The sequence below is a fragment of the Trematomus bernacchii genome, unplaced genomic scaffold (genome assembly GCF_902827165.1).
Source record: "Trematomus bernacchii unplaced genomic scaffold, fTreBer1.1, whole genome shotgun sequence".
Classification (NCBI taxonomy): domain Eukaryota; kingdom Metazoa; phylum Chordata; class Actinopteri; order Perciformes; family Nototheniidae; genus Trematomus; species Trematomus bernacchii.
The window spans coordinates 958,356-980,120 of record NW_022988098.1 but is presented as its reverse complement, the minus strand read 5'-3'; the positions used below and the strand labels follow the sequence as shown (position 1 = coordinate 980,120).

Here is a 21,765-nt window from a genome sequence, read left to right as displayed (position 1 = left end):
TACATTTACAATAGCAAACTCAAAATAAAACGTTGATACAAAAATCAATTAAAGTTAAAATGTGATAAATAAAAAAGTAATAATTACTGTATGTATTAAAATTGGAAATTGAAATTATTGAAGTCCAAAATAACAAAGTAATATTATTCCTACAAAAAAGAAAACATCTTTCTACAGTATATTGTAGCAACAATAATTAGTATGGTAAACCTTACCTTAGTCATTTATGTAACGTGTACAGTAAATAAAGTTACAGAAGTGCACTCTTATTTTTTTCTTTGATCCATAGAATCATGTCTGAAATGCAGCAGAACCACTCCTACCACTTTGGGGTTTGTATTATGCAATCTTTGACAGCCAGGGACAAACCAGGCTCCATTCATGCAAACAAAGACACACATAAAAACACACACAACCACACACACACACTTTATTTTTGCCGCATCTACTGAGAGAGAGAGAACCTGAGTCTCTCCTGCACTCAGACACTTGAAGCAGACATGCGCCCCCTGCAGACTGATAACACATCCTACCCAATCACCTTTATTTGCTTGTCATTTGAGCGGTCTCCTTTGGTGACTGAGATGAGAGAATTAAAATCCAGAGTCTGATCTCTGTCCGGGCAACAGAGCAGCATTGCCTCTGCAGGTAGGGTTAAGAACATATTAGATTTAGAATATATACTTTCTTACAGGACGTAGTTTTCCTTCTTATCTTTCAAAATGATTTGCATGATGCTTACAGATGAGAGTGCTGGCTGCCGCTTGGTCTTCCTCCCTACTGACACACACAACCACTGTTTAGACTGCCAATAAGAGTAAGTGTTTGCTTACAGTTGTTGCAGCTGATGAGATCATCTTCAATAAATCTGACTCTAATTATCCAAAGCAGTTGTATGTATGTAATGTAATTATTTCTAAAACTAGTTTTACTCCTGAACAGCTACATTTCACTTATATGTGACACAGAAAAGGAAAAACAACGTAAGTGATACAGTTTTCGCCATACTTTAACAACTGACCGTGTTTCTTTTAAGCTTTACATTTCACGTTCATGTAGCTGGTTTTACAACACGTCATAATACTGAACTGGACTGTGGCAAATACAAATAAAAATAATAATATACAATATCAATAAATATATAAAACAACTTTACAGTACAACATAGACACTATGTCACGAGTTAACAGATAAGGTACCACCATTGTGAATGTTATTATGATGCACAATTGAATTTAAATGGTTGATCGGTTATCTGTTTTATCTTTTTTTTATGCCACACAATACAATTCTGGCGGTTCATATTAATGATTACGAGAGGTAATGAAAACGGAAGAAATGGGAGGCTGTGGCTCAGTGGAAGTGTGTTGGACTTGGAATCAGGGGGTAGCATGTTCGAGTCCCACTGCAGTCAGCATGTCGTTGTGTCCCTGGGCAAGACACCCCAAATTGCTCCTGTGGGGATTGTCCACAGTACTGAATGTATGCAAGTCGCTTTGGATAAAAGCGTCTAACAAGTGACATGTAATGTAATCTAAAAATGGAAAATAGTATCTTAATGTTCAGCACATATGAAGTTTAGTAATGGTTAACAACTTCAGACAGGCAGCACTTTAAATCCTTCAGTGCTCTGAAGCATGAGGCGTCCTTGGGACTCTGTAGAATACATTCAGCCCTACATTGTCTGTATATGTAAATGTTTGTATTTGTTTATCTAATGGGCCTCTACAAGGAATGTGTATTGAACCATCACATATTTTTAGTAATACTATTTGTGTGCATTTTTTGGAGCTAGAGCCAGGTAACTGTTAGCCTAGCTTAGCATTAGGAATGGATGAAACTATAGACAGCTAGCTTGGGTCTGTCAAAAGTTCATACACCAATCAGCACCTCTAAAGCTATCTTTTAAATATGTTGTAATATAATAAATATATTTTATACCTTGATGGAATACATTATTTTCTAAACAAGGTGTATTTTTGATCTTTGAAATGGAACCAGGCTAATCTGCTCTGAGTTGTTATGCTAAGCTTTCACCTCCTTACATCTACTCAAACTAACTTTTCTAAGAGCTTTCCTAAAGTTCTTGTATGGCTATATTTATATTAGACAACATTGAAATTTGCTTCAAGAACAAAAACGGAATCTGTAGTGTACCGCAATTACAATCCAAAAAAGCCAAACTTTGAAAAAAAGGTTCTGGTATTGGGACCAAACTTCATGGAGCTAGTATCCAAACATTTTAAAAGATATGTAGCCTTAGTCGTTATGACTCTGGACTGTACGCAACATGCGGCATCATTGCGTCTGCTCTGCAGGACTTTGACTAGTGGACAGTTTGACTCCGTGTACTTTCTGCATGTGCCTCTTCATGAGCAGCCTCTCTGTAAATAACTCGTCACAATCCCCACATTTGTACGGTCTCTCCTCTTTATGTTTGGCTAAAACGTGTTTTCTCAGAGTTGAACCTCTGTTGAAGGATTTGTCACAGATGTGACAGCTGAAAGGCTTCTCTCCTGTGTGAGTTCTTATATGTTCTGTCATGTGTCCTTTCAGTTTAAAACACTTGCCACAGAAATGGCAGCTGTAGGGTCTCTCTCCGGTGTGCACTCTCATGTGGTTCTGCAGATTGCTCTGACAGGGTATGTGTTTGCCACATATGTGACAGTCAAAGTTCCCCTTGCTGTCATGTGACTTGCTTTCGTGCGTCTTGAGGTGCCAGGTAAGCACACTTTTCTTGGTGAATATGTAGTTGCATATGTGGCAGCGGTACAAGGTGGTGCTGGTCTTCTCTTCAGAGGGTTCTGGATCCTGTGCAGGGGCCGGCTCTGACTCTCTGCCCTCCTCTGCGGCTCTGCAGTCTTCTAACTGTTGCACCGTTTTTATGAGTTCTTTCGTCAAGGCGTCGCCGTCATCGCTGTCGTCTAATGAAGGTGGCTCGTTGATCCTGTTGATCCACAGTTCCTCTTTCTGCTGCTCTTCCTCCTCCTCTTTAATCTGGGAGGGTCCCGGCTCATCCTGGCACACCCCAGGGCTCCACTCCGGCTGTCTGGGTAGCGTCTCCTCCGAAGGTGGCAGTGTAGTTGGTTGTTTGGTATCTGCAAGGGAGGAAACGGAAACACATTACACTCAAGATCACAATCAAGATTGCCACTGCAAAAATAGTGATGCCATTAATCCACACCATTCGGGACTTTTACCTTTGAGATCAGCTGCCTCAGAGCCACATCAACTTCATGAAGGGAACAAACAGTCAAGAGTAAAAACCACAGAAGAGGCCCAAAATGAAGGCCTTTTTTTCTTATGTTACACCAAAACAATCAATTACTTTTTTAAGTTAAGGAGCCATTCAAAGGATGTGATGTATCTGGTTACATAAAATGTGTTTTTTCTAGCTTTCTCAGTCACATGCCAAAAAAGCTTTTGATCTTCTTAGCACACAGTTTTCACCCACACGTCATTTTGCTCAAACTAACAAAAAGTGGAGTGTTTTAACAGTCAGTCTTTATTCTCAACAAACAGACAATCTAGTACAAGCATGGTACACACAGAGTTTGTGAAAGCTAGTAATGTATATGTAATCTGTAAAGCTGAAACATTGTCCAATACATTCATACAGCACAGAGCACATGTATCTTCAACTCAGTCCTGCTGCATTGAAGCGTTGCTATAGCCGGCATAGTATCAATGTTTTGTTAAGGCAACACAAACAAACAAATTAATTATAATCCATTAGCAAATGCATTTCAGGGTCTACTAGTATTAAAGTATGTTTAAACAATCAAGCGAACTATTTATATCAAACCTTAAATACAGGTTACTGCAAATCAAACTATGAAATCATAATAAAAAAAAGCACATCAACAGTCTCATCAAACATATTGGTCTTCAAAAACTTTGGCCGGACTAAAACAAAAATCCGAGTACAGAACTGTTTGATTATTGAACAGCAAGTTAAAGAAAGCAGCAGAACTAAAGATATTCTGTTTTAACAACACTCCATTACCCACAATGCAACTCTATGCTTTGACAGTTAGGTCAGGAATTTGGATGTTTGATGCTGGTAGCAGCCTTGAGCCACAAGCCTTAAGCAGATGCATGGGGAGCAGGCAACAGAGGTCTGTTCAACACTTTCCAACTCTGAACATCCAGATTTGATAATTTTCCGACTTGTAGTCTTAAGTCACTGGAGGTGATTTATCAAAGTGTACACTGCTCACTCTGGAGGCTAAAGGTTTCTTCTTCCCAACCTTCAAACAGACTTTGCTATGCAAAACCTTCAAAGTCAATTCATACCGTCTCGAGGACATCTTTGGTTAAAGTTTCAAGTCCATTGCACACATGTCAACAATCAGCATCCATGTTGATGCGACCAGCAGCTTGCTCACTAGCATCTGTAACCACACCCGAATGTCATGTCCCTTCTACATTACTTTTCTATTTCATTTGAGCCTTATAACTTAACAAATGTAGGATCCTCATCAAAAGGTTTGCTTTAATTCAAAAAGTGAACATCAATATATATTTGCTCTTCCCTTCAGAAAACACATGAACAGCGTGTGCAAAAAGCTCATTTTGATTGATAATAAAAGCCCTTTAGATTCATTTAGTTTTACCAGTAGTAACTTCTGAACTTTTACAGTCAGCTACAGAATGTCACACAGAGATATTGACGAAGTGGACCCTCTTCATGTGCCGTTTGAACATAACGAGCACAGGAAAGCGCTGGCTGCATTGCATGCACTTGAAAGGCATGCTCTCCCTGTGTTGGATCCGGGCGTGTTTAGTCATGTTGGAAGATCTGTTGAAGCTCTTCCCACAGGTGAAGCAGGGGTAAGGCCGTTCTCCAGTGTGAGTCCTCACATGTTCTTTTATATGACTTTTCAGCTTGTATCCCTTACCACAAATGGGACAGGCATATGTTTTCTGGTCTGTGTGCGTTATCATGTGGGGGATCGCTTCACTCCTGTTGTCGCTGGACGTTGGTGAACTTGTTGTTGCATGAGCTGCGAGGTGCAATTGTAACTCTTCTTGTCTCAGGAAATACTGACAGCAAATTTCACAAAAAAAAAAAGGTCTCTTCTTTGTATATAGCGGAGATACTCCAAAGGACGGTAACGGTTGGTCATCCTGTGAAGGCATGTCATAATCCATGTGCTCTCCGACTGTTACAACTCGACTCAGGCTGTCTGGCATTTCGTATTGGCTGTGCTCTGCAAATGTCACAACTTGAATTAAATTGTCTGGCATCTGATTTTCTTCATGCTCTCCTTCTGTGACCCTCTCAGTGAGGGTGTGAGTAGTGCTGCTGTACCCCGGATGTACCGGTGAGTCCACAGCCTCGGTCAGTTCCTCTTTAATGGGCAGGTTTTTTTGCTGCTCCTGAGCAAAAACCTCCTGTGTCGGTGTGGGCAGTTCGATCTGCCTTGAATCTGTAACAGTGGATAGGAAAATGATTTTGGTAGCAGCTTAAAAAAATCACTTCTCTGATCACACAAACTATATTGGTGGACTTGATTAATCCCAAGGCGTGGTGCTCGTCCTTACAGCAGCAGAGACATATAATTCAAGTTATGGTTTTAAAACAGTGAGCAGGAACGTCTATAAAAACATTACAAGACACAGAGTACATGTCTCTCAAGTGTGATTCACTAGTTTACTGGATTACTGGACATTTTCATTATGGGCCATTCATAACATATACAGGTGAACAACTGATGAAAGAAACAGCCACTTCATTTTTAAATAGTTTAAAAAAAAACAGGAATCTGCAAACCAAAATAAATTATTTGCAGGAACTTCTGTTTTATTTTAATGCATTTGCTGTTCCAAATACTTGTGTTTTCCTTACAGTGATTGTATATAAGCAATAAAGTAAGTCCATGAATACAATATGAGATTCCTCCTCTGTGTTTCACTTCTTGCTTTTTCAAAGAATGTTTTCTTTGTGCGCCCCACGGTGTTCAAGAGAATACTGCAATGAACAACACAATGTATCTATGTGTGCTTGTAGCTTTTTGAACATATCTGCAGGGCCACGGTGCTTTTGCACGTGTATGAACATTGAGACAGTAGGTTGTGTGAGCTGGTGAAAACACATTCATCTATTCTGCACACCTGAGATTTTTCTATCTGAAGAAAGCTCTCAATTAGGCCTCTTTATTATTCATAGATAGTAAGCGTAAGGTAATGTACTTTATTAAAGGAATCAAAGTGATCATTCACTACACAGGATGAACACATCATAGTAAGCACCTGAGCAAATGATAACAACACCCAGATCCACACTCAAAAAATGCATTCAAAATGTTGTCTGTATAAAACTGCTGTCACATTATTCGCCCTCTTTATTATAAGTGGTTTTAATGCAGATTATTTACTTCTCCTACAAGGTGTCGCACAATCACACTGTATGGAAAAATGTACTACTAAGCGTTGCTTGCACTCCAGATTGACATCGTATGGTAGAGGGGAATAACTTTCCTGTGTTGACAACTTGTGAGCAACAATTCTGATTACTCCAATATGACATGAACCTAAGATAACTCTTGTCTGGCTGATACATCAACAATCATTTGGCAAATGTAAGCTCTATTTAACACACAATCCCAGGTGTGATTCAATACTGTGAAGCTTTGTTTCACTCTACGGGTCAATGACTTGAACTTCTCTCACCACAATCCCAACATGCTTTTTTTTTCCAGCCACGACTAGGTTGGCAGAGAGGTGCAAACAGCCTAAAACATTCCCATTAGGAGTAACGCACTGCAGCTTCTAGAAACAATGCAAATATAAAACACACAAATATACACATGCAAATGGTAAATGTTTCTCAATGCTGCGCATATGTTGTCAAGTTGGTGAAGACATTTCTTCATTTCCATGTGTTTTGGCACATTTGTGTTTTAATATTTGCACGTTTTCTCCTGAGAGTAAAGTGTCGGGCCAGCTACTTATATGATGTTGCAGACAGTTGGCACCTGTCGGCCACCGTAAACTCCTCATAAAAATGACCAGGTTAGAATTACAAACAGAAAATCACAAAAGAGAAATGCAGTTTCAATAAGCGACATCATATAAGCGACACATTCCTGGAAGAAAACAATGTGACAAACAATGAATGTAAGCATTGACGAACCATTGTTGTTCATTTTCTTACTTGCAAGAGTAGCGTTGCCATTGGTGACGGTGTCAAGGCCATTCAGGCTAAGGATGGCCATATTACTGGGCTCTTCTCAAGGTGTTTTTCATGTTATTTGCTACACCAGATCATTTGCAAATGTGCTACAATCTAAGGGTTCATAATCCCCCTGCCTAAATATGACCTCTTTAACAAGACTATAAGTGGGGTTTGATTTAATACAATTGGTTATTGTTAGATCGGTACAATTTAACACCATTTGACCATGGTATCCCTCAAATATACAAATATATTTGTTTTATATGCAGTACATAAATCCATATAAATAATTTTGACTTGCACTTCAGGGCCACCGTATACATATTCTGAAATGCTGTGGTGTTTTGTGAAATGCTGTGGTGTTTTGTGAAATGCTGTGGCGTTTTGTGAAATGCTGTGGTGTTTTCTGAAATGCTGTAGTGTTTTGTGAAATGCTGTGGTGTTTTCTGAAATGCTATGGTGTTTTCTGAAATGCTGTAGTGTTTTGTGAAATGCTGTGGGGTTTTGTGAAATGCTGTGGTGTTTTGTGAAATGCCGTAATGTTTTGTGAAATGCTGTGGTGTTTTCTGAAATGCTGTGGTGTTTTCTGAAATGCTGTAGTGTTTTGCGAAATGTTGTTTTGACATGCACTTACGTCTTTCTAAGACCAATTATTATAATTGCCCGTATAACATATATTATCATACTATGCCTACATATAAATTGACCGGATATTTACTCTCTTGACTGTCTTCAGCTGGAAAACAGTAACGCTAGCTAAAACTGCTTGCTAACATAATGTAGCTTAATGTAGCAAATACACAGCACGTAACAGACTGTAAACGGTGTTAGCTTCTGTGCTTTAATTAACGTTACTGGACAATTACCATGATAGCGTATAGTAAGGTTAGGTGCACACCGAGAAACATACCTGTTCTGTGCAGCCTTATCTCCGGCTTGTAGACCAGCTCCAGCAGCCTCTGCAGCCTCTGGTTCTCCAGCTTGGTATGGTACACTTCATCCTGGTAGTCCACGATGGTCTTCTCCACGAACCCGTAGATGTCCACTGCAGCTGCGGTTAACCTCTCCGTGAGAAAGACATTGAACGACTGGAGCGTAGCGTTAGCCATTTTATGATAACCTGACTGTCAGCTCTCTGTTGCCAGCTGTGTGTGTGTGCACCAAGCCCCCAGGAAGTGCGCCGGACTCGGGTGAAAATATTCGTTGTGTCCAAACGGCGTTACTACAATTTCCGTATCAGTCCGTGACGTCACTGGGCCCAGAAAGACTTTTCCCCATTGACTAACATTGGGAAAGAGACGTCTGTAAATCAGCGGATAATTTTTTTTAAACTAAATAAACTACCCAGTATGAACTATTTTATAGCCCTTATTATAATTATAAGGTCCTTAAAGTTGTAAAATGCACTAAAAGCCGAATCTAGATGTATTGTCTGTCTCCATTCATTCTACTGAGCTGGTGTGCACTGTTTAGTGGACCAGCCTTTAATATCCAATGTAACAAGAGTCATACCGCCCCCTATTGTACTGGACTGTGTATTACTGTAGTATCCTGTAAATAAAAAACTGTTGCAATATACCCTTGTGCAATTTAAGCTTGAATTGTATTCCACTGTATTGAAAATATGTAAACAGTACCAGCTACTTATATGATCACAAAATATATACTTCTACTTATTTTTGTACTTATTGGGTTTATTTACATATTTATATAATATGTAAGTCTAGTCTGTTTACTTAATCGGTACTATAATTTTGCTGATGTAATACCGAACATTTTGACCGACACATATAGGAATTCTGATTCTGATTCTGTCTAATTCTAATTCCAAAGATTACAGTGCATATTTATATATTGAAGCTAATCAACACATTAGATGTCACCTGACTTCCCTTTCTGGGCTAAACACTTTTTTATCAAGTTGAAAATCTTAACGTTTGTAAGGCATCACTGTAATGTCTAAGGTAAACGTGTATTCATATTTTCAGACAAATAGGCTTTAGTATGCTCAGAAATTATTATGTATTTGTTTTGTGATGAGGACAGGTGCACTTTTGTAGTTAGGAATGCAAATAAATCCTGAGGTTGCCTGCTTCACCAACAGTATATGTTCAATATTCACATAACATAAGAAGACGTCCTGAAATCATATTAAAAATATGTATTATTTGTACTTTATAGTAAAACAATTCTGCCTTGATTTTGAGTAAATGAGTCACATGATATAAAAGCTACCGGAAAAATTGAGAATTTAGACTATCTTTCCTTAAAATATTGAAATAAAAAAACAACAACACTTAAACAGGAATACTACGGTATGATAAACATTGGAAGAAATGTGTTAAATTGTGCCCACAAGAGGTCCCTGATGGTCTAGTGGTTAGGATTCGGCGCTCTCACCGCTGCGGCCCGGGTTCGATTCCCGGTCAGGGAACACCATTTAAGTCTGGCGAACAACTTCAGGAATAAATAAATAAATATAAGCATAAATAGATATTGAAATTAATGAATGTATAAATAAATACAAGTGGAGAATGAAACAGAACACACTTCTTCTATATTTCTACATTTACATTCACTTACATTGTTCAGAAAACAAAAGGCTACCAGGCAGGGGCGCCGTAAGGGGGTGAAAAGTTAGGACGATTCTAAGGGCCCGTGACTGACAGGGGCCCAAACAATTTTAGAACATTAAGAAAAAAATGTTTAATTAACCAATGTGATATATTTTCATGGGGCCCAAAATCCCTGGCGGCCCCCCTGCTACCAGGGCATCTGGAGTCAGGTTTCTTTAATATGCCCTTTAGAAACAATGGAATTAAGCCTCGGTACCTTTCCAACTTTACCAAACTTCAGGTTTTTTACCCATTTAAAGAAAACCTCCATTCAAAACGGTTATCTCGTTTTGAAGTCCATAATTCGCCTGTGGCTGAGAGGTAAAGCTGTTGTCTTTGAGTCAGAAGGCGGTGGGTTCAATCCCAGCCATGCAGTCATCATGTTGATTTATCCCAGTGTGTAGTTTGCCGCTTGTTAAATGTGTGCGTTATCTCACTGCTATAGTGGAGAAAAGCTTCAAAATCTAAAATCTCAAACCTGTTAGAAATCCCATCCCTTACACTCCTGTTACTGAGTTTTAGGTAGTAGCAAAACCTTTAATAGCAACACCATTGTTGGCGCTAATAAACATTTATATCAGGCTCTTGAGGGGCTCTGAAGAGAAGTGTACTTCTTGCGCCAAATACATCAATAAAAGTAAATCAAAGTTTATTTAATTAGCCCAATATCACAAATTGTACTTTTGTCTCAGGGGGCTTTACAGTTTATACAGAACATGAATATGCCGGAAATTCCCGGTGCTGTAAGCTTTCAAAATATGTATTGAAGAGAGAAGAGCCACTTTGTGTACAACTTGACACATAGCTCCCAAATAAAAGTGGGACTGGTCACAGAAAGTAAAAGAAAATATTATAGCAACTCAAAGATATTGTTAAAGACACGTCCACTTGTTGAACGTTCAGAGCAATTGAAAGTACATTTGTTATAAATGTTGTTGTATCCACAGAATACAAGGCTACTAAGCCTTTCAACATTGTGTGAAAATGAAAATTAATTAATAAATATATTTATATTAGGGAAAATAAATGTAGAAATTCATTAAATATAATGCGTGTTCTGTTTTAGTCTCAACTAATATTTCTTTATTTATACATTTATTTATTCTTGTATATTTTTTAATTCCTGTATTTATTCTGTATTTATTTATTTGTTACTTATGTCATGTTCTGTCCTCCATATCTACCCAGATACGCAGCCTTGGAATAAACTAGGATCCCAGAAAAAAACAAAACTTGAATGTCTGTTCTTGCTCTTTTTTTTTAATGAACCAATGAAAATATACAGCATGGCATCACTGGTATTGATACTAGACATATTTAGAGTGGATTGACGTATGGCCATCAATAACTTTTGCTGCCTTCACCGTCAAGAGAGGGAGTTTTGATACAACTTTCTTTTAAGGTTTGTGAAATAAAAATGGCATCGCAGTCATTTTCCCGTTTACTGTTTCAAGAAAGACAACAAATTGGTCTGCATTTGTACATTTTAAAGTGCATTGCAGTATATAAAAAGTGAGAGTTTCACTGACACTTTTATTAGCTGAGATGCTTGCTGGGATGTTAACAGTTAAAAAAAGATCCACCCACACTGAATCACAGGGCGATATACTGATGCTGTTCTGATAGAGATGTTGAAGTGTGATGGAGGACACCTGCTGTGACATCACTGATTTGGGTGTGGTCAGAACATATAGGCGTGCACCTTGGATGTTTAAAGAGCAGCACAGCAGCAGTTCTCATGTTTTTCAGATTCATGATTTTTAAAATTGGAAGCATTTTTTTATTGCATAATCGGAACAATCCACACAAAACACAAGTCAACTATTTTAATATTCTTTAATGTCTGCTTAGCTACCATTTGTGTTTTACAAGTAGTAGAAATGTGATATATATTATACAATATAAGCTTATCAAAACATTGGTGAGGATTGCACACCCTCCGAACTGGCTATGCTCATGAAATATCTTATAAGATGCAATATTCTACTGCTCCATATCATTATCGTTCTGCAGAGTCTTCATTGCCAGGCCCCACAGAGTGACACTGGAGGTAAACTGGCCCTCAGTGGACCTGTACGACCCACTGATGGGCCGGCTAGAGGAAGTGAGGGAGCCGCAGTGATTATCTGTGGGAGGAAGGTAGGGTCTCCCCATCGGATCTCTGCCCATTTCCCCTGACATCCCATTCTCCACATACGGCCCGTACACCGCCTCCTCACAGAGGTGGAGGGACTTGGCTAGCTTCATGTGGTCTGAAGAAATCATGGCTGTGCTCCTCTCCTGGTGGTTGGAGGAGAGCAGGTGATGGGGGACCAGGGATCGCAGCTCTGGAAGAGGGGTGGGGGTGGGAGCTGGGCTGATTTGCACGCTGGGAGGTGGAGTCTCTGTATGAGGTGTTGGTGGTGGTGAAGGCGATGAGGGTTTCTCTAACCCTGCATGGGGCGTCGTGCTGGAGAAAGGCTGCGAAGTGGAGGCGGGAGGACGTTTTCTCAGGCGGACAGGTTTGGGGACAGGGGCCCCTTCTGAGCTACAGGGGGGGTCAGAGTTGTCTGAGGGCGGGCTGTCGGTTGGAGCCCCCTTGCAGTGTCGGTTGCTGTGTCTCCTCAACATGGCGGAGCGGGTGAAGCTCTTTCCACAGGCGTTACAGATGTAAGGTTTCTCACCCGTGTGTGACCTTATGTGGCGCTGCAGGTCCCCTGAGCCGATGAAGCACTTTCCTACAATATTTAAGAAAACACACATTAAATGTAGATACTGTGAAGGCATTAGCTAGAGTATATTCTGAAGATCAAGCTCTACTTGGTGAATTCATCACTTGACTTAAGAATTTTCATGTCACAATTTTTGTTAATAAGCACCGGGTAACATTTTCTTGGAGATTTATTGATTCGAAATGACTACAAAACTCAATGTTTTAAATCAATAATGAAATGATGACAACAAGTCAGCATCAACACATTCAAAATTCCATTATGCTTGGAAAGCCTATCATTAGAAATAGTAAATCAAAAGATAATAGCATTGATTTATAATTTAGTTTTTAACATTTTAGAAAACACTGAAAAAAACATTTGGAATTCAGTAAAGCCCAAGGTGTCGCACTCAAAAGATTATTTTCAAATCTAAAGTAAATAACCGGAAGACATGCAATTTATAGTCACATTAGATAAAGAGCCTCAAGTCCTTCCCACTAAAAAGCTATCACCAATAAATGTTAACTTGTTTTTAAAACATGAATAAAGCAACTAATCAATTATCAAGATAGTCGCCGCTCAGTTTTCTGTTAACTGACTAATCATTTCAGTCCTAGGAAAGGGATTTATGCAACTACATCCAAAGTGAAATCAACGTGAATAACACTTTCAAGAAGATAGACGCTGTTCCCATCCTTACCGCAGGTGGCACAGCTGTGAGGTTTCTCTCCAGTGTGGCGGCCCTTGTGCTTCAGAAGCTTTCTGTGCGTGTTGAAGGACTTCCCGCATTGGTCACATGTGAATGTCTTGTCTGCGGTGTGAGTCCTTTTGTGCTCCTTGAGATTACTTAAATTGTTAAATCCTGAGTGACAAGACAAGAACAGTGAATAACACACCAGGAGAAACATATTTTACAGCAGAGTCTGTGAACAACGCAGCTCACACCACTGTGGATGATTTTGTAAAGGTTTAACTTGAGAACGAGACCATTCATTAAACACTGCAAATAGATTGATTAGGAATATTATAAAGAAAAGTGATTCTGTTTAGAGCGATCATTTACCTCGACCACATATATCACACAGATGGGGCTTCTCTCCTGTGTGGACCACTTTGTGACGATGGACATCCCCCGAGGCAGTAAAGCTGGAAAACACAGATAAATATTGAATTTTAAAGTCCTGAAATCTACGTAAATTGCCAAGATTTTGGAAACTAGTAATCAGTTAGGAGTTAAGGCAGACACACAAACATAAAATAAACACAACATTGAAAGATAATTCCTTTATAAGGGTAAGGGGAATGACAACAATGTTTAATTAGATATAGGGACATTTGATACATGGAGTTAGCTTACCTTTTACCACATAACTCACAGATGTACGGTCTTTCTCCAGAGTGTCGCCGCAAATGTGTCTGTAAATTTCCAGCCTGTGAAACAAAATAAGTTAGATTGATATCTAAGAATAACTGTGGGAAATAAGAGTAATACACCAGACAATACCTGTGAGAAATGTCTTCCACAAACATTACACTGAAAGGGCTTCTCACCTGCATGAAAGAAAAATAGGTTTGTGTCTGAAAACAGTATTGCAATTACATTACAATTACTACAGAAACGTGTTAGTGTTAATGTGTGATTTATAAAGACTAAATACCGGTATGTGAGCGCTTGTGCAGCTCCAGGTTGCTCGGGTGTTTGAAGATCTTCCCGCACACCTCACAACAGTAATGCTTGTTTCCGGTCTGCAGCGGTGGCTCGGGCACAGTCTTCAGACTTTGCTCTTCTTCGTTCACAGGTGGAGATCTGGGAGGTTGTACTTCTGTTGGCATCTCTGCAACAGGCTCCTTGTTGACGTTAAGGTCCTCAACCGGAGCTTCTGTAGCTTCAGTCTGGACCACTGTCTCTTCTCGCTGAATCTCTTTGGGACAGCTGAGGACAGGCTCACTCATGGACTCAGCAAACATTTCCTCCAAAGCCTTCTGAGACCGGAGGTAGTTGTATTTCTTTAGGTACACAGCCTTCTTTGGGCGCATTGGTTTGTTGAGCATGGGGTCTTCTGAGTTAGAGCTGGGGGTGTTTAAATTATCTGAGGGTGTTAAAGAAGAGACAGGGTTCTTGTCGACTGCCACAGATGTGCAGGGAGGATTGGGCTGAACTGTGTTTCCTGAGCATACAGGAGTGTTGCTGCCTCCCTGACCGACTCCAAGCTGAATCTGTGGCTCTTCCACCAGCACCAAGGGGCACGGAGCTTGATTTAAGGCTGCACTATTAGTCTCAAGTGCACTCTGTTTGAAGTACTGCTTACTGTAGAAGTTACGGAGCTTGTAGCCGTGGACAAGCTGTTTTTCTACAGGCGCCTGAGTGCTGCCGGCTGTGTCACAATTTGAGCTGCTATTAGAAACAGAAAGCTGCATCCTTTTGTTGTGGTCCATGTCTGCGCTGAAGCTGGTCCTCTGGGTTTCTGAGGGACAGTGGAGGTCAACATCGTGAGGAAGACCGCTCCCCAAGAGGCAGTCGTGCTCGGAGCTCAACATGCCCGGGAGAGAAAATGATGGGATCTCCACGGGTGGAGGGCAAGGCTTGAGGAAAGTATTGCACATGATCTGGACATTTAGAACCTGCAAACACTGAGCAATGTCCAGGAGTGCTTGAACATTATCTTGGTTGATGTCAAGATGGGAGGTGTACATGTAGTCCAATATTTGTCCCATACCGCTCACATCCTGGATGACCAAATTGAACACCTCATTCTTCTGACTGGGGGAATTTTGGAATAAAGACCTGGAAAAAGATCAGAGCAGTACTTTGTTACTCTAAAACAGCAGCGAATGATTACTGTGCTAAATAGAATGGATGGAAACCACACAAATACACTGATTCAACACTCCATTTAATACAAATAGGCACCTGAAATATGAGCTGAAAGCAGCAAGGACGTTTTTGTGGGCTTTGAAGCAGACACCTTTGACCACTAGCATGCAGTCACAGAGCAGACCCTGGATCCTCTGCTCCTGGAGCTGCTGCAGCAGGTAGGAGCTGTGGGTGGACAGGGCGTCCATGCTCACTCAGCTGCTGAACCACTCAGATCCAGAAAAACCTAGGGGGACATGTGTAAAAAAAAAAATAATATATATTTTTTAAATAAATACGATTTATTTCGTTTGTTTTAATTCATGAAACACAACCACATTTAAAGTGATGGTAGTGGGTTTTCTAAATGGATAAATATATAATTCAACAACCGCGCATAATCTAGTCGGTCTGTGCTACGAGACCACCCATGCAAAAATTGGGATGAAACCCACCAACATGCTAACTACAATGCTAGGCTAAACAACTACAACGGTAAACAGTGTGAGTCGGTAAGGCATTAAATCCCTGAAGAAATACATTTAAAACCGAAATTGAAAGTCCTGAATCCTTGTAGTTCAGTCAAGTTTGACATAAATATAACCTACGTCTGAGGAGTCCACCTTTTATTTGGATGATGGGTCACTTTTCCAGAGTAAGAAACGTCACTTCCCCTCCTGGTGCAACCTGTATTTAGAGCCGTCAAAACATGAAGCAGGAGAAAATAGAATTATAACTTTGAGACTAAGAAGCAATTAAAGTGTAATATAACGTGAAGTGTAAAATAAGTGTAATCTCCTGCTATTTAACTACCGAATAAAAACAAAGCTTTGCACACGGTTTGTTTTCACCCTGGTCGGAACTTCTCTCATGTTACAATTTTACACGGAAGACTTTAAGTGGCACTAACGTGTGGTGTGGTTACGTGTGTTTTGAAAAGTTTACGGGAATGGAAAGACACACGGCTCCATTGGCATTAATACATCCGCAGTAATTGGTTAATGTTAACATTTGCTGTCTTTGGATAACGTAAGCTTCTTTCGGTTAGCTAACATTAGCTCAAACCATTGCGGTGGACATATTCCGCATGAAGATTGTACCGATTTCGTTTTAACGTTAAGTGACACGTTGGTTGCAGATAGTAGGAACCAGGTTCAATCAAAGTTATAAATCCTTTTTAGACTAGCAAAATTGTCGTTCAAATATGGTATTTTTCACCTGCAACGGGTGTGGTGAATCCCTGAAAAAAGCTCAGGTTGATAAACACGTGAACATGTGCCGGGGTTGCCAGAGCCTGTCCTGCATCGACTGCGGAAAAGACTTCTGGTAATGACTGACTATTTACTTTTGCTTAACTTTAAAATGTTGAACCCAATCTGACTTTATGTGTGTAATGGTGTGTCTATGTTCACATTAAACAGGGGTGATGACTACAAGAACCACGTTAAATGTATCAGTGAAGACCAGAAGTATGGAGGCAAAGGGTACGAGGCTAAGGCAAACAAAGGAGATATAAAACAGCAGCAGTGGATCCAGGTACAGAGAAACGACACCCCTCACTCTTGTGTATTTGTTTTTAAATCGTCTTTTGTTGCTAACTTGATGATTCCCCTCCCTCAGAAAGTCCATGACGCCATGAACAAACCTGGAGTCAGTGCAAAGCTAAAGGATGTGCTAAAGGAAGTCAGCTCGTATGACAACGTCCCTAGAAAGAGGGCCAAGTTTCAGGTTGGTATTACTTCAGTATATCAATCATTGGCTGTTTTATTGAACATCTTGTGTTATTCAATACCAACAAACAAGAATATCTAGTCCCAGGCTCCTCACAACAATGCAACACAATTTTATATATATATATATATATATATATATATATATATATATATATATATATATATATATATATATAGGACATAAAACAAATCAAACCAACAATTCATAAGAATTCTGAGTAGAGCTATACGATTTGCAAGTTCCCATGGTTTTTAATAGAAGTTTGAAGAATAAGTTAAAAAAACTGGGAGTTTGTGGTGAGTTATTATGAAATGACGCACATGTGAAAGTGAAGCAGACGCAAGTGTGTGTTGTTGTGTCTCTCATGCATCTACTCAACTCTTATGTTTTTCTTCAGAACTGGATGAGAAACAGTCTTAACATATCTAACACAGGTCTTCATGATGAAGTGTGGGACATCCTCTCTGCAGGTGACAATGTAAGTAACTCTGCCTAAAGCTTACTTTAAGTTTTGTTTGACCAATTCTCTTTACACACCACTCACTGTGAGCCATTATAGACAGAGGTGAAATAGTTTGAGTTAATTCAAGTCAACAGTAATCAAATTAACTTGGTTTCTTGAGTTGCTTTAACAAGTACTCTTCCACTGCTTTATCAATATGTTTCTTATCTTATCAACAGTTCGAGAGGCATTAAGTGGCTCTGAAATATTAAATAAGCACGCTACACAGATTTATGTTATCTGACCCAATTCATATTATTTTCATATTGATAGGTTATCGCTTTATGTGGTTTTCCTTTTGCGTTTTTTTTATACTCTCTATTATTCCCTACCCATAATCCAGCAGCCTCCTCAGGCCCCCCCGGAGACTAAAGAAGCTAAACAGACAGTGGCTGAAGTCAAAGTGGAAACGAATGGAGACGAAAAGCAGAACGGCAATCAAGACGCGGAGAAGAAGAAGAAACTTAACAAACGGGAGCGTAAAGAGGCCCGGCAGCAGAAAAGTGGGAAGGCTGTGAAAACTGCTGAAAAGACGGATGCACAGGAGCCAGGAGAAGGCAAAAAGAAAAAGAAGGACAGGAAGAGGAAGCACAGCAGTGAGGAAGAAGAAGAGGAGGAAGAGCAGAACGGTGCTGGGAATGAGACAGCCAGCAAGAAAACAAAGACAAGTAAGGCACCCTTTAAAGACATGCTTACAGTATTTGATAAGATTGTATTGCTTTTTGCAACAGTAAGGCATTGTGTCTATTAGGGCTGTGCAATTAATCGTATTTTAATCTCGATTACGATTTTGGCTTGCAACGATTACGAAAACAACGTAATCGAAATAAAACGATTATTTTTATTTAAAAATAAATAAAATGTAATTTATTTATTTTTGGTTTTTCAGTTGAATTATACTTAAAGTTCAGGCTAATCAACTGTTAAAAACATACTGTTCACATTTTTTTTTTCAATAAATTGATGTTTTCAAAGTAAATGAATAATCGTTTTTAATAATCGTGATATCAATTATTGACCAAAATAATCGTGATTATGATTTTTGCCATAATCGCACAGCCCTAGTGTCTATTAATGAATATGTGTGGAATTGCTAAATTTTAGTTTGTTACAAATAATTAAGATTGCAATGTATTTTATTCAAGAAATGATGGTAAATGAGTTTATTATTCAGAACATCTGTTTTATTGCAGTGCGCTCTTATGTCTTTGTGTTAGGAAATATTGTCTTTATAATTATAGCGGATTATCTTTAAAACAAAAAACTTTCTTTTGATGTCTTTATGTAATATGCGTTATTTAGCTAAATATATACATGTTTATATTCTCTTTTTTTTCCAGCTGACCAAGAGGAGGATGATTCAACAGAAGAGACAGAGGACCAACAAGTTCCCAAAGGTAACATGGTTCCCATAGATGTACATGTTATAGAAGTGATGGTTTAACACACCAAAGCCACCAGGGGTCATTGTTGCTTCTTTTGTTTACAGCCAGGAAATGTGAATAATAAGTGTATTATCAACTGGCAGCTCATTTATGTTTTTGATTAATTTACAGGCAAATTCAACTGGAAGGGAAATATCAAGGCAGTACTGAAAGACTCAGATGACCAGGAGCTGCCCTTAAAGAAACTCAGGAAGAAGGTGAAGCATGAAGTGAAGTGTTTGAATACCATGAGTTTGATCCCAGCACGTTTTTTTCAGTTCTCTTTGGTTAATTATGATGTTAAGAGCTTGTTCCTCTTTTTCCAGGTTTTGGCAGCGTACTACTCTTTCACTGGTGATGGAAACTTTAGGAAGGAGGAAGAGGTGCTCGCGATTTTCAACAAGAAGGTCACCAAGAATCCCAAATTTAGAGTTTTGAAAGAAAAAGTTAGACTTATAAAGTAGACCTGTTTGTCCCGCCCGTCTGGCATGAAACGTATTGTTCATAGACTTTTAAAATGTAAAAGCCTTTGTTGTCTGCCATCTTCCCTCGGATGTTTTTGTACAGATGACCTAATCTCAAAGATTAAATCATTTTATAACTGAATAAGGTGTTGGTTGTTTTACTGATTGTATTGAAGAAGGCTTTTACAAATTACCTTACAAGGTGTCATTGTTTAATGTATGAAATGACAATTGTGACAGACGGCCGCTCTGTTTCACATTCCAAGCCCACGGTAAGTCTGGGAAATGGCACCTTATCTGTGGGATTGGATGTTGGAGTGGGGGAAGGGAAACAGGAGAGGTGCACCTGAGGTGAATTTGACTCTCACACGGGACGAAGCTAATGCACATTCCTCGGCACCCCGAACGGGGTTCACTTGGCCAGGGACACAGAAGCTCCATAGAAGCAAGATGCTTGGTGTCAGCCTGAGGTGAAGTTTTAATGCTGTCTGATTTTCAACCGCTAGAATGAGCAGCCTCTACGCCACACACACACACACACACGGAAATCAGCCCAGCTTTATGAAGCTCTAGTAATCCCGGCAGGTTTAACACTGATGCTCATTCATCACTCTGCTCACCTGTAATTGTATATTGCATACTTTGGGTATTAGTCAAGCTGTTACTCAAGTTTTCTAGTATCAACACAGTGTTTTTGTGTTGTGTTTGTTTTAATCTAGACCCCACAGGATACTCCAGATAAGCTGAAACTATACCTGTCTTTGCTGTTGCAAAACAAATCTTGGATTGATTTTTTTTATCTCTACTACTTGATACTGTAAGATTATCTGTGTGGCCATGTGTTATCTGTGGGTGCAATTTCCTCCCTGAACTCATAACACTGTCTTAGGTAAAAAAATATGACATGTTCGTACTGAAACAATAATGATATTAAAAAATGTCCATGCAAGTGAAAAGTAAAGTAAAAACACCTATACTATTTTCAATAGTTAGGGGTTCTACTGCCTAAACCTTGGTAGCTGGTGAGACCATTAGCTTAAAGTGCTAAAGTTAGCGTAAGCAAACTTGGGATTGATATCACTGTGGTGGAAGTCGTTTTCAGATCTTACTAAAAGTGGCAAACATGGTTATAAATGCTCTGTTACATGTACAAGGTAATTAAACATCGCTCTCCAGTAAAAGCACAAAAGTATTTGAATTAGAATCAGGAATTTGAATTGGCATCAAAATATAGTACAAGTATGAAGCAGTGATAACTCGGGAATCAAGTAAAAATAAATGTACTTAGTTGCATTGCACCACGGTTGTTGACATTAACAGCTAGTTTGAAGTTTTTATGATCTTAGCATGGAGCTTTTGATACATTATGTTAAGAGAAGTTACGTTTATTTTAACAGTCAAGTAATTCAACACACCATTTCTAAACTTGGCATTTATTCAATATATGGCCAATACTTTTTGGTGGATTCCTAATCCTTTTATCATCCATTTTTTTAGTTTTAGCATTTATCATTACCTTGTAATTGTCACCGGTGGCTCTGTCTAGCAAAAGTTGGTCTCCCTTAAATGTGACACAGAAAGCAGTACAGTAGTGAGTACATCTATTTTTCTTTTGCTATCGTAAGGAGGCGGAAAACATGACCAGGTATTCCTTCTCTTACTAATCCCCAGGGTAAGAGCCAGACTTCTCGGGCTGATATCTCAGAGTATGAGGTAACACCCTTATCTGGTGCATCTGCACAGGAACAACAAATGCTCAGTGGTGGAGGAAGTACACAGATCTTCTATTTAAGTAAAAGTAGCCACAGGCCTATACTAAAGTGGTACAAATCTTCATAAAAAATGTTACTCGGGTAAAAGTATAAGCATCAACATAATACTTAAGGTGTTCATTATGAAGAATGGCCAAATGCAGGATATTATATTATTGGATAACAATAAATGCAGTTTTTATCACTTCAATGATAACGCTGGTGCATCTTTTAATTACAGGAGACTAATAATAGTATTTTTTAAATCTATAATCAAAATGATTTATGTTCAATCTTAAAAGAAAATAGCAGCTTTTAGTCGTCCAATACATTTTGTGGAGTAGAAGAATAAAGTAGCAAGGAAATAATCAAGTAACATTTCTTAAATTGTGCTTGAGTACAGTCTTTTAGTAAATATACTCACTTACTTTCAACCGCAAATGGTCACATGTGCACAAGCTAACATTTGACTACATGCCTAAGAGTTTGATTAACACTTGTTTTAGGTGTACCCAAAAAGCATCAGAGTGTTACTGTTGCAGAATGAG

The 21,765-nt window shown here is 39.1% G+C and overlaps 3 protein-coding genes and 1 non-coding gene across 6 annotated transcripts; 2 read left to right on the top strand and 2 right to left on the bottom strand.

Moving 5' to 3' along the window:
* Positions 1-416: 416 nt before the first annotated feature.
* LOC117475615 (endothelial zinc finger protein induced by tumor necrosis factor alpha-like) lies at positions 417-8,363 on the bottom strand. 2 transcript variants are annotated; one of them, XM_034121922.1, is made up of 2 exons: positions 8,091-8,363; positions 417-3,098 (listed from the first exon to the last, which is right to left on the bottom strand). In XM_034121922.1, exons 1-2 carry the CDS (start codon positions 8,287-8,289, stop codon positions 2,299-2,301), a joined length of 999 nt encoding a protein of 332 aa, XP_033977813.1. In that variant the 5' UTR covers positions 8,290-8,363; the 3' UTR covers positions 417-2,298. The 2 variants fall into 2 exon arrangements, with proteins under 2 accessions (XP_033977813.1, XP_033977814.1); XM_034121923.1 differs by lacking the exon at positions 417-3,098 and adding an exon at positions 3,488-5,432.
* A 1,179-nt stretch (positions 8,364-9,542) lies between these two features.
* trnae-cuc lies at positions 9,543-9,614 on the top strand. Its single transcript has one exon. It is a non-coding gene; the product is annotated as a tRNA-Glu (tRNA).
* A 1,433-nt stretch (positions 9,615-11,047) lies between these two features.
* zbtb49 (zinc finger and BTB domain containing 49) lies at positions 11,048-15,994 on the bottom strand. The gene is made up of 8 exons (XM_034121546.1): positions 15,951-15,994; positions 15,400-15,589; positions 14,147-15,273; positions 13,993-14,039; positions 13,846-13,919; positions 13,552-13,634; positions 13,189-13,350; positions 11,048-12,512 (listed from the first exon to the last, which is right to left on the bottom strand). The coding sequence occupies exons 2-8, from the start codon at positions 15,549-15,551 to the stop codon at positions 11,779-11,781; spliced, it is 2,379 nt and encodes a 792-aa protein (XP_033977437.1). The 5' UTR covers positions 15,552-15,589; positions 15,951-15,994; the 3' UTR covers positions 11,048-11,778.
* Positions 15,995-16,244: 250 nt separating this feature from the next.
* lyar (Ly1 antibody reactive homolog (mouse)) lies at positions 16,245-19,608 on the top strand. 2 transcript variants are annotated; one of them, XM_034121827.1, is made up of 8 exons: positions 16,245-16,668; positions 16,764-16,878; positions 16,963-17,070; positions 17,474-17,554; positions 17,925-18,246; positions 18,919-18,975; positions 19,135-19,220; positions 19,329-19,608. In XM_034121827.1, exons 1-8 carry the CDS (start codon positions 16,547-16,549, stop codon positions 19,464-19,466), a joined length of 1,029 nt encoding a protein of 342 aa, XP_033977718.1. In that variant the 5' UTR covers positions 16,245-16,546; the 3' UTR covers positions 19,467-19,608. The 2 variants fall into 2 exon arrangements, with proteins under 2 accessions (XP_033977718.1, XP_033977716.1); XM_034121825.1 differs by having other exon boundaries at positions 16,247-16,668; positions 17,922-18,246.
* The last annotated feature ends 2,157 nt before the right edge of the window (positions 19,609-21,765 follow it).